The 14,178-nt window shown below is 32.5% G+C and overlaps 3 protein-coding genes across 3 annotated transcripts; 2 read left to right on the top strand and 1 right to left on the bottom strand.

Annotated features, from left to right (window-relative positions):
• Positions 1-2,833: 2,833 nt before the first annotated feature.
• On the top strand, positions 2,834-4,427 carry LOC139785377 (uncharacterized). Its single transcript, XM_071724538.1, has 4 exons — positions 2,834-3,125; positions 3,363-3,473; positions 3,781-3,869; positions 3,959-4,427. The coding sequence occupies exons 1-4, from the start codon at positions 2,834-2,836 to the stop codon at positions 4,385-4,387; spliced, it is 921 nt and encodes a 306-aa protein (XP_071580639.1). The 3' UTR covers positions 4,388-4,427.
• Positions 4,428-4,800: 373 nt separating this feature from the next.
• Positions 4,801-7,550, bottom strand: LOC139785383 (putative nuclease HARBI1). Its single transcript, XM_071724542.1, has 4 exons — positions 7,345-7,550; positions 6,677-6,963; positions 5,440-6,022; positions 4,801-5,184 (listed from the first exon to the last, which is right to left on the bottom strand). The coding sequence occupies exons 1-4, from the start codon at positions 7,548-7,550 to the stop codon at positions 5,175-5,177; spliced, it is 1,086 nt and encodes a 361-aa protein (XP_071580643.1). The 3' UTR covers positions 4,801-5,174.
• A 3,863-nt stretch (positions 7,551-11,413) lies between these two features.
• LOC139785384 (uncharacterized) lies at positions 11,414-13,338 on the top strand. Its single transcript, XM_071724543.1, has 3 exons — positions 11,414-11,479; positions 12,098-12,259; positions 12,341-13,338. Exons 2-3 carry the CDS (start codon positions 12,104-12,106, stop codon positions 13,094-13,096), a joined length of 912 nt encoding a protein of 303 aa, XP_071580644.1. The 5' UTR covers positions 11,414-11,479; positions 12,098-12,103; the 3' UTR covers positions 13,097-13,338.
• The last annotated feature ends 840 nt before the right edge of the window (positions 13,339-14,178 follow it).

Raw genomic sequence — 14,178 nt, 5'->3', positions numbered from 1 at the left:
TCTTATTAAGTAATCTTTGTACTTCTTGTACTTAAGAAAAAATTAACCTATGTACTTTAACATTGCAAAAAAAGTTGTATTACTTTGTTTTATTTCTAGATTTTATTGTACGTAAAGTGCTAAAATATCAAATCAATCTGTTATAAGAATATCTACTATCATAGAAAGAAATAAGTGTTAATTTTATAGAAAAAAACCTGTAAAATAAAAACCTTTAAAATAAAATAATTTATTGTGCATTATTAAAAAGAAAATACGACGAATTAAATTTTAAACTATCATGTTCTATATATTATAATTCCTAACTAACATTTATCAATAAAGTTTACCTGCTTATTAAGAAAATTTAGTTGTGGTATATTAGCAACATCGTCTTCTAGATATTCAATATTTTCAAACATATCTTGTGAAGTATCTTGTAAAGTATCTTGTGAACATTCTATTTCACCAGAAAATGAAGCATTTGAGGGACTTTGCAAGTTAGACACACTTGGTGCCTGAGCACTTGTCTTTTTCAAAAATTTAAGTTTGTCATACAGAAACCATTTTGGTTTATATATTTCTTCCGTGCCCTTTCCGCTACATCTGCTTCTTGAATCACGCTCTTTTCTATAATTAGTCATAAAAGTATGCTTTATATTAGCAAATCTATGTTGTACTGCATCAGCTGTAAGATATAAAAAATACACAATATGATTTAAATCAATATATATATATATACAATATAATTATATATAAAGTACGTTATATATAATATATATATATATAATGTACTTTATATATATAATGTACTTTATTTGACAGATATTTTAACTCTCCTTATATTTGTAATAGCATGCTACATATAAATATAACAATTTTTTGTCTCTGCATTTAAAACAATATAATATAAATAATATAATAATATAAATAAGGAAGGCGTCGGAGGAGTAGAACGAGGAAGGAGAGGAGGTGCCGGGCATGCTGGACTTTGGGGGCAAGGAGAAAGGAAGGGAGTAGATTAAGGGTGAAGATGGACGGGATAAATCGGTGGAGACAAGGGTAAGAGAAAGAGAGAAGAAAGAAAGGAGAAAGGAAAGGAGAGAGGAGGAAAGTAGGAGTAGGAAGAGGACGGAGGAGGACGAGATCACGAAAAGGATGGAGGAGTCGGTTTGTTTTCGGAAGGACTAAAGGTAAAGGTGGAGGTGAAAGAGGTAAGCGTGACAAGTCAGAGAGGAGAATGGGTGATGGTAGTGGTAAAGATGGGGAGGGAAGAGGATAAGTGGAGGGTATTAGGTGCAGGGGGAAAGGAAGGGTGGCAGATTAAGGGTGAAAATGGATGAGGATAAATCGGTGGAGGCGAGGGTACGGATACGGACGAGGACAAGGGCCATAGGAAGAAAGGAGAGTAAGAGGAAGGTGTGATGGAAGGGAGAAAGGAAGGGAGTTGGAGAAAGAAGTGGCAGGGGAAAGGGAGGGGAGGAGGAGAGGGAAATAAGATGAAGGTATAACATAGTTTTGTTTCAGAGCGAAGACAGAATAGGAAGGAGGGAAGGTGGCGAGCGGGAGGAGAGAGAGAGAGAGAAAGAAGGAAGGGGAGAGAGCAGTGGCAGAAAGGAGGGAAGCGGAGAAGTGGCTGAAGCAAGGAAGGCGGAAGGAGTTGGCTGGATAAAAGACGAAGGGAGGGGAAATGAATTGTGAGGTCGCATATGGCCAGGGCGCGAAGGGGAGTGTTTTGTAAGAGGTTTGGGTACGTTCCTCATAAAAACGCCTTGTAAACCCTACGGGGATACACAATAAACGTATCTAATCTAATAATAATATAAATAAATGTACTTTTTATAAAAAGCAAAATTAAAAAATTTACTTACCATCAAAAGACGGACCTAAAATTTCAGCTATTTCATGCCATTTGCTGTATTTCAAATCAACTCTTTTGTAATCTTTGCAGCTTACATCCCATAATATTGGACACTTTTCAACTAAATGTACTAATATGTTTTCTTTTTCTTTCGTCCATATATCTACTTTTGGTGGCATAGCTAAAAAAAGCAATAATTTTTGCTTTTATATACTTATTTTTGATTGAAATATAATATCTCAGCCTAACCTTTTTTGGCTGTTGTTCTAGCCAAGCAATTATTCACATGCTACTTTCCCACCTAACCTAACCTTCTGTTGTCTCTTGCTTTTATCGTTGCGCAATACTTTCCCACGCTATCAAGTCGGTCGCTCATTGGCTGGTATGCGACGGAGGATTCGAAAAATAGACTGGACTCTAATTTTTGATTACAAAATCTGCATTCTATCTCTAATGTTATGATTGGACGACCTCTAATATGCAATCTATAAACCTAATTCAATCTAAATTTTCAATACATAGTGTGATACTGATTTACAATCTCAATCCAGACCTGCTGCATTTTGATTGGTCCATTTCCAATCCCTAATCCACAATCCCAATCTCCAATCCATAGTCTGATACGGGCTTTAGATCACAGTCACCTTTTAGGCCCAGTTCCACAAATCTAAGTTTAAACCGAGCTTAGCTGAACAGCCGTTATATCTAACGTCATGGTTAAACTCGTATTGCGATCCACAATGTGTTTATAACTGCAGTTCACGTAAACCTATAGTCTATACGAAGGAACTCTCGAAGATTTCTCTTTCTTCTCAAACATAGAATGTGATTGGTTAATTCAAGTAGGAGAACGCGCGAAAATAGGTGCACGCTGGTCGCTGGGATCTTATATGTAAAACAGGTTATGTGTGCATATCGTGCGTATCAACGGTATCAACAGTATACTATACAGTTTTATGTTGTGTAACAATCTGAATACGGCAAAATATGAATATGGCAAAAGTTCAATCAAGTCAAAAGAAGAGACTACCAAATTTCTCAAATTTAGAGAAAATAAAATTAATAGAAATAATAGAGCGAGAAAGAAGCATTATAGAAAATAAAAAAACTGACAATGTCAGCCTAAAAGACAAAGAGAATTGTTGGATAAACATTGCAAAGGAGTTCAACAGCAATTCCATCTCAGAACATCGGGATGTCGGATGTCTGAAGAACTGTTGGGATAACCTAAAGAAAAAAACTCGGAAACATTTTGCTGATATTCGTAGTGAACTTTTCAAAACAGGTATGAAGTATATCATAGCTGTGTTTCAATATTTACTGCTAGTACTAAAAATCTACAGTTTACGTCATGTACACTATAAATTTTCAGTACTGGCAGTGAATATCGGAATGCAGCCCATATAATATTTTATTAAAATATTAATTCAATTTATTTAGTGTATATTTTAAAAATAATAATGTAGATTATATACAGGTAAGTTATATCTACAAGTATACTTTATCAGTAATTTGTATACAGGTGGTGGAAAGATGAATATCATCGATGATCCTATTGCTGAGAGGGTCAAAGGTATTATTCAGCCATCAGTTGAAGGTTTACATAATAAATTTGACAGCGATTACATGCCAGGTATGCTATAAAATAATTTTATATATTCCTTAGAACATTTATACAATTAGTAAACTTTAAAATTTGCAATTAAAATAAAAAAATATAAAGATTTAGAAATTGGTGTATATATATGCATGAACATTACAGGGTACGTGTTATTTTCTTAAATACGATATAAAAATTTGATAATATATATGATTCAATTTTTTGTTTACTTGACAAAGAACTTTTTTAAAGACATAACATATAAGAAACAAAGAATGTCATTGATTTCTATGTTAGGATTAATAAATATATACTTATGACAGCATAATATGTATTACAGGCATAGATGAGCCACAGAGCAACGAACAGTTGGACGATAAAGACGTTTATCAAGTGGTTGACGATAAAGACGTTTATCAAGTGGTTGAGGTATATATATCGAAAATACTTATTTATGCCATATATCTGATATTTAAAATATTATTAGAGAAACTATTGTCTAAAAATATTTGTTACAGATACTTGAAGAAGAAGGTTCAAATGCTGCGAATTGGGCTCAATGGACACCAGTCAAGCTAAGTTCTGAAAAGAGCAAAGAATTGCAGTTCTCAAACAACAATAAAAATGAAGATTTATTGACCCTGAAAGATATACAAACAGTCCTTCCGCAATCCTCCAAGGAAAACTCCAATTCGTCAACAAGTAGCGCATCAGTACCAAATTTGAAGCGTAAGAAATCCAAACAGCTTCAAGTAAACGCTTCCAAACGAAATGAACGGTATTATAACCTTGCACAATCCAAATTGGAATTAGTAGAAACAATGAAGGAAAATCTTTGTGAAAAAACGGCAATCGAAATAGCAATTTGCAAAATGCAATTAGAAAAAGAAAGACTTCAAGTAGAAGTTCTTAAGAAACAATTAGAGTCTTTTGAAAAGAAACAGTAAATTCTGTTGAAAAGAAATAATATCGTTCTTTTACTTTTATATTATTTTATAATATTCTTTTACAATTTCATTATTTTCTATTTGAATTATATAAAATACGTTTTTCGTTAAATAATTAATGCATTTATTGAAACCGTTGTATTTTAGTTTAGTACTTAATACTAAATATGAAAGAAACAGTATTTCACATTATATTAATAGAATACATTTTTAATATAGGTAACACAAGACTCTTTAACTTAAAAGAGTTCCTATTTAGATTATATATTAGTTTATATTTAGATTACATATTAAACACTATGTCAAAAGAGCTAGTTCTATATGTATGTATACATTGAAGTTGTCTTGTGTTATCTATATTGTTATCTACTTTTAAATTGTTACTTTAAAGTACCAAAGAAACAAGTGCAAAATATATAGAAATACAAGTTTATTTTATTATCGTACATGATATTATTTTATTATCGTATATTGGGAATTGTAACAATATTGATAAGGTACCAAATATAAAAATTATTCAAATAAAAATTATAATTTTTTATCGACAGTTGCTCCACTTTTTATTTCTCCCTTTCTAGGATTTCTTCACTTATGCCAACTTGCGATGTGTATTTTTTGTGACTATATACTTTGGGCAATTTTGTAGTATCAATAAAAAACCGTGTAAAATATCAATATTTTATTTCAAGATACAATAGCAGGACTGCAAATACTATTCCTCTATACTATAGTCACTTTTTTCATCATGGAGTAGTCCAAAATGTAGCACATTTACCACCTGATTATTCTACAATAAGCTGCAAAATAATGTAATATGTTTTAATAATACTGTTTATTAGTATGTACGGAGTAAATTGATAATAAAATTTTAATTTCCAGAAACAATGAAAACTAGTAACTTATCATTTGTACAGCATTATAAAAATAATATCGGGAATTTGATAACAATGTATTCTGTCGCATTTAACTATGAAATATTAAGCAGTTATATCGTTGTTGAAGTATACTATTTATAAATTAATAAATAATTTACCATAAAATTCTTTTCTCACCTTTGAAAATAATCGTTGATTATTGCATGCTGCATGCCATTGTTACCGGGTCCATCATGTCTATAAGCTATATTTCCTTCTTGTAAAAGATTTTCCCATGGAGCAGGCAATACTAATTCAGGATCGTTTGCTGGTACTGGATCTCCAGCACGTCGAGCAATATTATGCAACACAGCAGTTGCAATAATAACAGGTAGCACTTTATCCACTTTTTGAAATCGGGACCCAAGTGCTAAAATAGGGAATCTTCTTTTCCATATTCCGAATACACGCTCGATGGTATTGCGTGTTCGTATATGTGATTCATTATATAGGTGCTCCGCACGAGTTCGTGGATTTTGTAAAGGAGTCATAAAATACGAGCGAACGGCATAACCACCGTCACCTAATAGCAACGAATTTTGAAATGTTCCAGCTTCGAATAAAGCACGTATTCTTGAATTGTTGAAAATTGTAGCATCGTGCACCGTTCCTTGCCAACGAGCCACAAGATCGGTTATCTCTAAATTTGCATTGCAGACTGCTTGAACATTTACAGAAAAGTAACCCTTTCTATTCCTAAAATATTCAGCATCGTTTCCACCTGAAATAAATAACTTTCAGTTGATGTTTGTAGTTATCAATACATGAAAAAAAATAAAGTTGCTTCAATTAAACGCGACGTCACGGGCTGCCACAAACATAAACAGTTAATTCAATTGGATATTATTTGAACGAAAACATCAGATAGTTGTTTTAATAATCCAAATATTTGGTTCAAGCAATATCCAATTGAATTAACCGTTCATGATTGTAGCAGCCCGTGACGTAGACGTTTAATCGAAGCAACTGCATTTTTTTCTGTGTAGAAATTTTTGTAAAACATAAATCAAGATAAAATATAAATATAATTAATCTATTTATTACAAACCAAAAATAATTAATAAGAAATAACATTTCGAGAGATGTAAAACCTTTTGTATAAATCAATGAAGGTATATGGTGTATGAAAAAACACATGTTTTACTGATTGAGATAAATTACAAATTATACATAACATGTACAAAAATTGTTTTTAGATTTATTGTAGGATATCATACATAACAAAATTATCAAATTTAATCTGTAAAAATTTTATTTTTTAATATATAATTTAAAGAATAATTCGTGTATATGTGTGCGTGTTACGCCTATACAAAAATATGCGCTAATAGTTTTATTGTTAACATATTTCTTTCAAAAGTTGAATATTACTCACCAAATGACTGTACTTTTATGTGAGTGCAATCTATGCAACCTATTACTCTTGGGAATCGTGCAATATCAAAAAACTTCATCTGTTCTCTCTTTATTTCCTCGGCAAGCATAGGAAACTTTATATATCTTGGTCGAAGACGAGCAATAGCAGCAGTCACCCGATGAATGATTCTGTGAGAACTTGTTTTGCTCACTCCAGAATAATCTCCTGCTGATAATAAATGACTCCCAGTTGCATAAAACCTTAATGTCAGAAGAAGCTGCTTCATTGGAGATATAACATTGTTTCTGGCAAAAAAATGTTTATTATTTGTATTAATCGTGTTATCTCTTGCTTATTTCATATCCAGTAAACACCAAGCAATAGTAACATTGCAATGTTTCCACTGCACAATTTAAATACAATAATAATACATGTGTTATATTTCTGTTGACGTTTACTGGATAGTGATCTGAATGTGTGTTAAACATTTATACAGAATATTGTGCACTTGAACATTTCAGCAGAATTATAAATTTGTTAATAATAATGATCAATTATTTTACATTATTGATTTGATTAAATTTGTTTTATAATAACTGATTTTTATGTTATTGCTACTCTGTTCTATTATAGAATGTAATCTGTCAAAGTAATAATCCAATACTTTAAATCAACTTTATACTTACTGTTCAGTTTTATAAGAAATTTCCTGCTCAATTTCTGCTAGTACTGCAGTAACAGATTCCTTACTCAAACGAAATCGCGCATGAAAATCAATGTCGTCGTATTCTTCAAAGTATAATGGTCTTCTTCTTATAACTTTCGGACGTCGATACATTATATTTTCAAACTCTTCATCTTCAGATGAAGATAATATATATGCTAGTTCCATATTTCTTTAACAAATTAAGTTCTTACTTTTTGTTTATATTAATTATTTTTAAGCAATAAATGGAAATACTGTAACAATTTACCATAACCTGTACGCAACAAACTTTGACGTTAAGATCGGCACTGCACTAGTAAACCTCGTTTATATTTACTAAACGCCCAAAATTCGGCGTTCAACTTTAACCGTAGGAAATCGACGTTAACCGAAGTTTATGGTAGTTGTGGAATGCAACATTTCCTTTAAACTAGGTTTAACGATTAAACGCAGTTTAAAGTTAAGTTGTGGAACCGGGCCTTAGTGTATCAGTCTTATTTTTATTTATGTTGTCATCAACACAGTCTATTGGTTTATTATAATCTAATAAAAATGGTAGAAATAAATTTCATGTTCATAGATAAAATATAAAATATTAATATGTATGTAAAAAGATGAAAATTAATTATTATGTTGCACTTATAATGAAATTATATGTAAAGTACAGCTTGAAAATATTGAGAGAAAACTCACCACAGATTGAAATATCTGTCTTCCTTAGATCACAGTTACCTTTTTGTGTATCAGTCTTATTTTCATTTATGTTGTCATCAACACAGTCTATTGGTTTATTATAATCTAATAAAAATAAAATAAATTAAAATATAAATAAATTTCATATTCATCAATAAAATATTAATACGTAATATAGAAACTGTTACTATTATTTCAACCTGAGTTTTTTATACCAGTCATGTGGAAGATATTATTTTTACGTGTTACATTAATTCTTTTTACTCTCATGGTTTTTATCTTAAGTTTTTCGCATGTGATACACGGTGATACCTTTATATATATTCTGTAATAATTGTTGCAATAGTTTATTATCGTCTGTAATGTTAAAGAAAGTAATTATTGATACCATTGAGTTATTAGCATGCTCACAAGTTTTTATTTTCATACATTAATCTGTTTTTTTCATCTGAACTGTAAATAAACTATGACATCGCAAATAGAGTTTAAAATCAGAGGACAGGTAACACTAGATGACAGAAATAATATAAATACAAAAGTAATACAAATGGAAATTATAAACTCATTTGTTGTAATACTTTAAACTTATTTTAACCTAGGTAGAGATGTACGTGTAATGACAGGATAAAATAACATAATCGAAAATACAAAACATTCTACTTACTGTTTTTTGCTATAACGTTTGCTGGGTACATACGTCCATCACAATATTTTACTTTTGTTATGCCTTTTTTAATAGTAATATTTTTAGAATTGCATACGTATTGTACGTTATCAAAATATTTTACTAGTGCATACATGTTTTAAAAGTGAAAGAGAAATCTATTTATTTTGTAAAACTGTGGGAGGACGTGTCTATTGAGATAGTAAAGACCTGGAAGAAAGATGATACACAAGAAAAGAATGCCGTGTTGAGAATTCCAGAAATATAACGGTCACTCTTGAACTCAGATTTTTCAAAGAGGAATTCTTAGAAAAGGAACGTATAAAAGAATATATAGTATTTTTATTCTCCCCAAAAATCTCGTAATAATATTAAAACAAAAATTTGGGAGAAATCCCTCAACTCGGCAAACTCTGCCTGAACTACTTCTTTTCTTTTCCCGCGAAAAAAAGTCTGTTCTTTCTAGCTGAACTTTAAAATCCAAGTGCAATTATAATAGGGTGCATCTAGAAGCACGACCGCTCACTGAGCCACTAAGTAGCAATTGAATGTGATTGGTTCTACCTTTGGATCCAACCAATCATACTTAATTGCTACTTAGCGACTCAGTGAGCGGTCGTGCTTCTGGATGCATCCATAGGTTAACATTCTCGCTAAAAACTATCAAGGACTGCGCACAATAAATGGTATACGGAACAGGGAACAGAATAAAGGCTGATTTATAGAGGCCGTAACCGTTGATTTAAGCCGTAATCTTTAAGAAATTGACCAATCACAGTCGAATGTGAGAAGAACAATCGACTGTGATTGGTCAATTTCTTAAAGATTACGGCTCAAATTAACGGTTACGGCCTCTATAAATCAGCCTTAAGGAATAGTTCAATATATTAAATAAGGAAAACATTCCATATTTAACATATTAAACTGTTCCTTATTCTACGTTCTCTGTTCCCCATTCCATTTATCGTGCACAGCCTCTTAAGGTGCCATAGCATCGAGTGTCGAGCGTCAAGCGTCAAACACGCACGCAGCACTCTTGCGCAGATGTCTTAAGGGGATCCTGGAGTGACAGCGACAAGGCATAATCGGTCTAAGCAATATCTTTGAATTGGCTGAACAGAATGGAAAATCCTTTTACACGATTAAAGTACGCACAAAAATGTAGAGGGCTGTACATAATTTTTTCTGATAAACTAAAAAAAAATTTTATTTTTATAAATATTGTCTTCACCTGACGACAATATTTGCTTTATACAAAAATTCTGCAGTTTTTCTATAGAAAATAGTGATGCAGCCCTCTACAAAAAACTGTCAGGAATAATATCGTGCAATTAGAAGTAAGATTTGAAGCCTAAAAAAAAAGATATTACTTAGACCAGTGGAAGATGCAAGGTTAGGTGCTATCCTTGTCTATATCCTTGTCTATACAAGGACAGATATAGTCGGTGAGCACTTCTTTATCGACGCTGATCGAGTTTGCCTGCGGCTCCAGCATCCCCTTAAGCCCGGTCTATAGGCCGCAGTTCGTAAAACGCAAGACACACGCACAGTCTACATCTGTGTATAGAGGTTAAATTGACATGTAGACTGTGCGTGTACGTGTCTTGCGTTTTGCGAACTGCGGCCTATATAGAACTGCGGTCCTAAATTGAATAAGATTTATTCGATATTTTGGCTAAAATCTTGTTATTACGAATCCGTAATTCGTACTAACAAGATTTTAGCCAAAATATCGAATGAATCTTATTCAATTTAAAATATTCTTAATCAATAAGCTCATCTGTAGTACGCTAAAGAGCCCGATTTTGCATTTTTGCTCTTAAAAATTTATAATAAATAAAATACGGAGTAAAGTGCAGTTTAACGTGCACTTAGTGCATAAAGTGCATCTGAGTGTACCTGAGTTTGCCTGGGTCTCCTGCCGACCCTAAATCGGGTTTAAAATAACATCGGTAGTTCTTAGACTAGCCAATCACACTCATTCTTCAGAAGAAGGGAATAGCTGTGATTTGCCAGCCTAAGAACTACCGATGTTATTAAACCCGATTAAGGGTGGCGTGTAACAGCGGTCACTCTATTTAATATCTCGCTTGGTCATACATCGTGCGCAGTGTGAAGGGCCCCGGCACATAAAAAAAACTTAAGCAGTAAAGGTACAATTTCACGATGATGCTCGACGCTGGATTCGAGCGTCAAAAAGCTAAACTGTGTTTAGCTTTGACTTCGACGCTCATTTCAGCCAATCCAGTGGTTAGGTTATATTTCGCGTCCCTCTGAATCTATCACGTGACCAGATTTGACGCTCGAATCCAGCGTCGAGCGTCATCGTGAAATTGTACCTTAAGGACCGTCTACAATAGCCGTAAGAGAATGCAGTAAGACGTAAGCAGTAAGCTGTTGACCAACCACAGTCGATTATTCTTAAATTGTAAAAATCTCATTAGTCAGTAGCTTACTGCTTACGTCTTACTGCATACTCTTACGGCTATTGTAGATGGTCCTTTAAAGCTGGCCACACACACTTTCCGTAGAACGTAACAGTAGGAACTAGAGAGCCTCAAAGGGAGAGAGTGGCCAACTGGGTCACGTGACCGCGTCTCTTCTGATTCGTTCGGGTAATGAAGAGTCTTGACCCATCAGAATATCGGTTTAGACGGTTATTTCCAGTAGATCATACATAAGTAAATTCTTGTTGTCTGACAGCCGCAAAACGTCTGATTCAGCTGATGGCACGTTAAATACACCCAAAAAATTAAAAGTTCGTATATATAAAAGTGTTATAACACTCGAATATTTCTATAAGTAATGCGTCGTCTACAATAGCAGTAAGAGTAGCGGATTAAGGCTGTAAGGCATCGGAATAAGCCGTCGTTTTCGGCTAATAAGGCGTAATCCCATAACCTAAATAGGATTGAATCATTTCGTTTACGGACTTATTCTACGCCTTATTAGCCGAAAACGACGGCTTACTCCAATGTCTTACAGCTTTAATCCGTTACTCTTACTGCTATTGTAGATGACGCATAATAATTATTAATCTTAAAAGAATATTTATCTCTCATTTTGATTTTACATACATATATAAAATAATATGTAAGTTTTTGATTTATATAATGCTCCTAGACTTATTCTATCTGCTACGTTCTACAAAATCTGATATTTAGTTTTTAGATTCGGCGTATTTTGGAAACTATGTCCAACTAATTAATATTTGCGAATCATACACGCTTGAAAAGGACCGAATTTTGCGGTTGAAACGTAGCGTCTTTTTAATAATAAAATTGCCAGTTTGGTCGAACAAAACTCCTGTGCTAATATAAAATAAGGTTACGAATATATATTTATATATTTACATATTTTTATGTTGTATGCATAGTTTAAAATGCCTAGCGGATGCTGTGCTCCGAGATGCACAAATTCCAACAAAGACGGATACTGTTTAACCACGTTAGACCAAGATCCAGAGTTAAAACAAAAATGGATTGATGCTGCGGGAGAACCAGATTGGCAGACTTCAAAATCGGCTCGGCTGTGCGAGGTTAGTACTGTAACGTACGTATGTATAAATGTATTATGGTACATCAATTATGTTCTAATGTATTCATGTTGCGCATTTTAGGTTCATTTCCATCCATCGGCAGTACATTGCGTGGGCAAAAGAAAATTTATTGAAAAAAGTGCTATACCGACATTCTTTTGTAAATGTCATAAATCAGTACAGAGGACACCTTTATTAGAAATTCAATCAAATGTAGAAAATAAAAGGTCTCAGGGAGACAAGAATGTTAATGAATCTAGAGAATATAATCATAGTCGAGAAAGTACTCTATCTCGTAAAAAGAAGTATACCCATATTTCAGAATGTATCATAAACAAAAAACCCATTGCTATAGATACATTAAAGCAAGTAGTACATGAAAGAGAAAATACCGAGTCAAATTCTGTTCTAGCCCAAGACATCAATACATTACCAGAAAATATTACAAGTACTACAAGTAAAATAGTCTTCACCGAAAGTTTGCCTAGTCCAGAGACATTGAAGTTGCTAAAGAAAAAAGTTGAAATTGCTGAGACAGAAAATAAAACCTTGAAAAGTCAAATTAAGTGTTTGGAAGAAAAAGTCGAAGAATATAGCTGTATAATCAATAAAGTTGTAAATAAAGACCAAAAAAACGCTGTTTTAAGAGGCACTACGAGAGGTTCTACATGGTCGGATGAAACAATCAAGAAAGGACTGCAGTTGCAATTTGCATGTGGATCGCATGGCTATAAGAAGATAACGGAACTTGTTGCTCCATTCCCTTCATCGAGAACTCTAGGAAGAAGGAAACAACACATCAAATTTGTACACTCGTATATGTCTCTTTCTATTTGAAAAAGAATTCGCTTTTATAAATTTAATATTGATCCACTGAAGTGTTAATGATATCAATAACTTTTAAATATATTAATTTTTAAAGATATTATTTCATGAATATGTGATTTGTGTGGAATTTATCATTGCTTTCAAATTAGAATCTCATAAGTGAAACTTATGTATATGTATATCATATTTTAAACATACACCGGCTTGTTAGAAGCAAATATCTTATAATAATAAAATAATATTTGGCAATACGTTGTGTTTTACTGTTTAGTTATGAAAGGTATAAAGGTTTAGGTATGAACATTATAGTCATGAAATATGTAAAGTATTTTACAAATTAGTTTATTTTATAAAGAAATATGTATTACGTAATAATACTTACATGGATATCATAAAAAACAAAAAATTCTGGAATTGTCTAATTACATAAAATATCAATCATTTATAAAAAAATAAAATAGATATTTAGCAAGTAACAATAATAATGAGATAATTTGCTATTTTAAATAACAGCCTTTAACATCACATAAATAAAAATATCGCAGAATAGTTATAACATCTATAAACTTTGGTTTACATCGCAAAACTTGGTTTACTATCCATATTTACTATTTTCGTGTATACTTTTTTTGGTTTGAATCTGTCAGCTAAAACAATCAAGAAAGGACTGCAGTTGCAATTTGCATGTGGATCGCATGGCTATAAGAAGATAACGGAACTTGTTGCTCCATTCCCTTTATCGAGAACTTTAAGAAGAAGGATACAACACATCAAATTTGAACCGGGAATATTGGAAGGATATTTTTACATATCTGGAATTAGTCGTTCCTTATATTCCATCGAGATGGAGGATTTGCGGTCTAGTTTTCGATGAAATGGCGATTCAACCAAAGCTCGATTTTGATACGAGTACAGGGATGTATATAGGAAATGTGACGTTACCTAATACAGATAAATTAGCATATAAAGCGTTAGTTTTCCAATTGTTTGGGCTTGGGTTTCATTGGAAGCAGTATGTAGCATACCACTTTACCACATCTTCTTCAATGAATGATGCATTTAAAGATGTTATTATGGAAATACTGCAAAAG

Source organism: Temnothorax nylanderi, unplaced genomic scaffold (assembly GCF_030848795.1).
Source record: "Temnothorax nylanderi isolate EJ_2023f unplaced genomic scaffold, tnyl_v1.0 TNYL_tig0791_pilon, whole genome shotgun sequence".
In the NCBI taxonomy this organism is placed as follows: Eukaryota; Metazoa; Arthropoda; class Insecta; order Hymenoptera; family Formicidae; genus Temnothorax; species Temnothorax nylanderi.
The sequence above is the reverse complement of the archived record's forward strand: the minus strand, read 5'-3'. Positions and strand labels throughout refer to the sequence as shown.

Excerpts from the sequence above, each read along its gene's own strand:
- LOC139785383 (XM_071724542.1), bottom strand. The coding sequence starts at position 7,550 with ATGGAACTAGCATATATATTATCTTCATCTGAAGATGAAGAGTTTGAA. Across the intron at positions 6,964-7,344 it reads ATTTCTTATAAAACTGAACA|AAACAATGTTATATCTCCAA; the intron begins GTAAGTATAAAG and ends TTTTTTTGCCAG. Across the intron at positions 6,023-6,676 it reads CATAAAAGTACAGTCATTTG|GTGGAAACGATGCTGAATAT; the intron begins GTGAGTAATATT and ends TATTTATTTCAG.
- LOC139785384 (XM_071724543.1), top strand. The coding sequence starts at position 12,104 with ATGCCTAGCGGATGCTGTGCTCCGAGATGCACAAATTCCAACAAAGAC. Across the intron at positions 12,260-12,340 it reads AATCGGCTCGGCTGTGCGAG|GTTCATTTCCATCCATCGGC; the intron begins GTTAGTACTGTA and ends TGCGCATTTTAG.
- LOC139785377 (XM_071724538.1), top strand. The coding sequence starts at position 2,834 with ATGGCAAAAGTTCAATCAAGTCAAAAGAAGAGACTACCAAATTTCTCA. Across the intron at positions 3,126-3,362 it reads TAGTGAACTTTTCAAAACAG|GTGGTGGAAAGATGAATATC; the intron begins GTATGAAGTATA and ends ATTTGTATACAG. Across the intron at positions 3,870-3,958 it reads ACGTTTATCAAGTGGTTGAG|ATACTTGAAGAAGAAGGTTC; the intron begins GTATATATATCG and ends TATTTGTTACAG.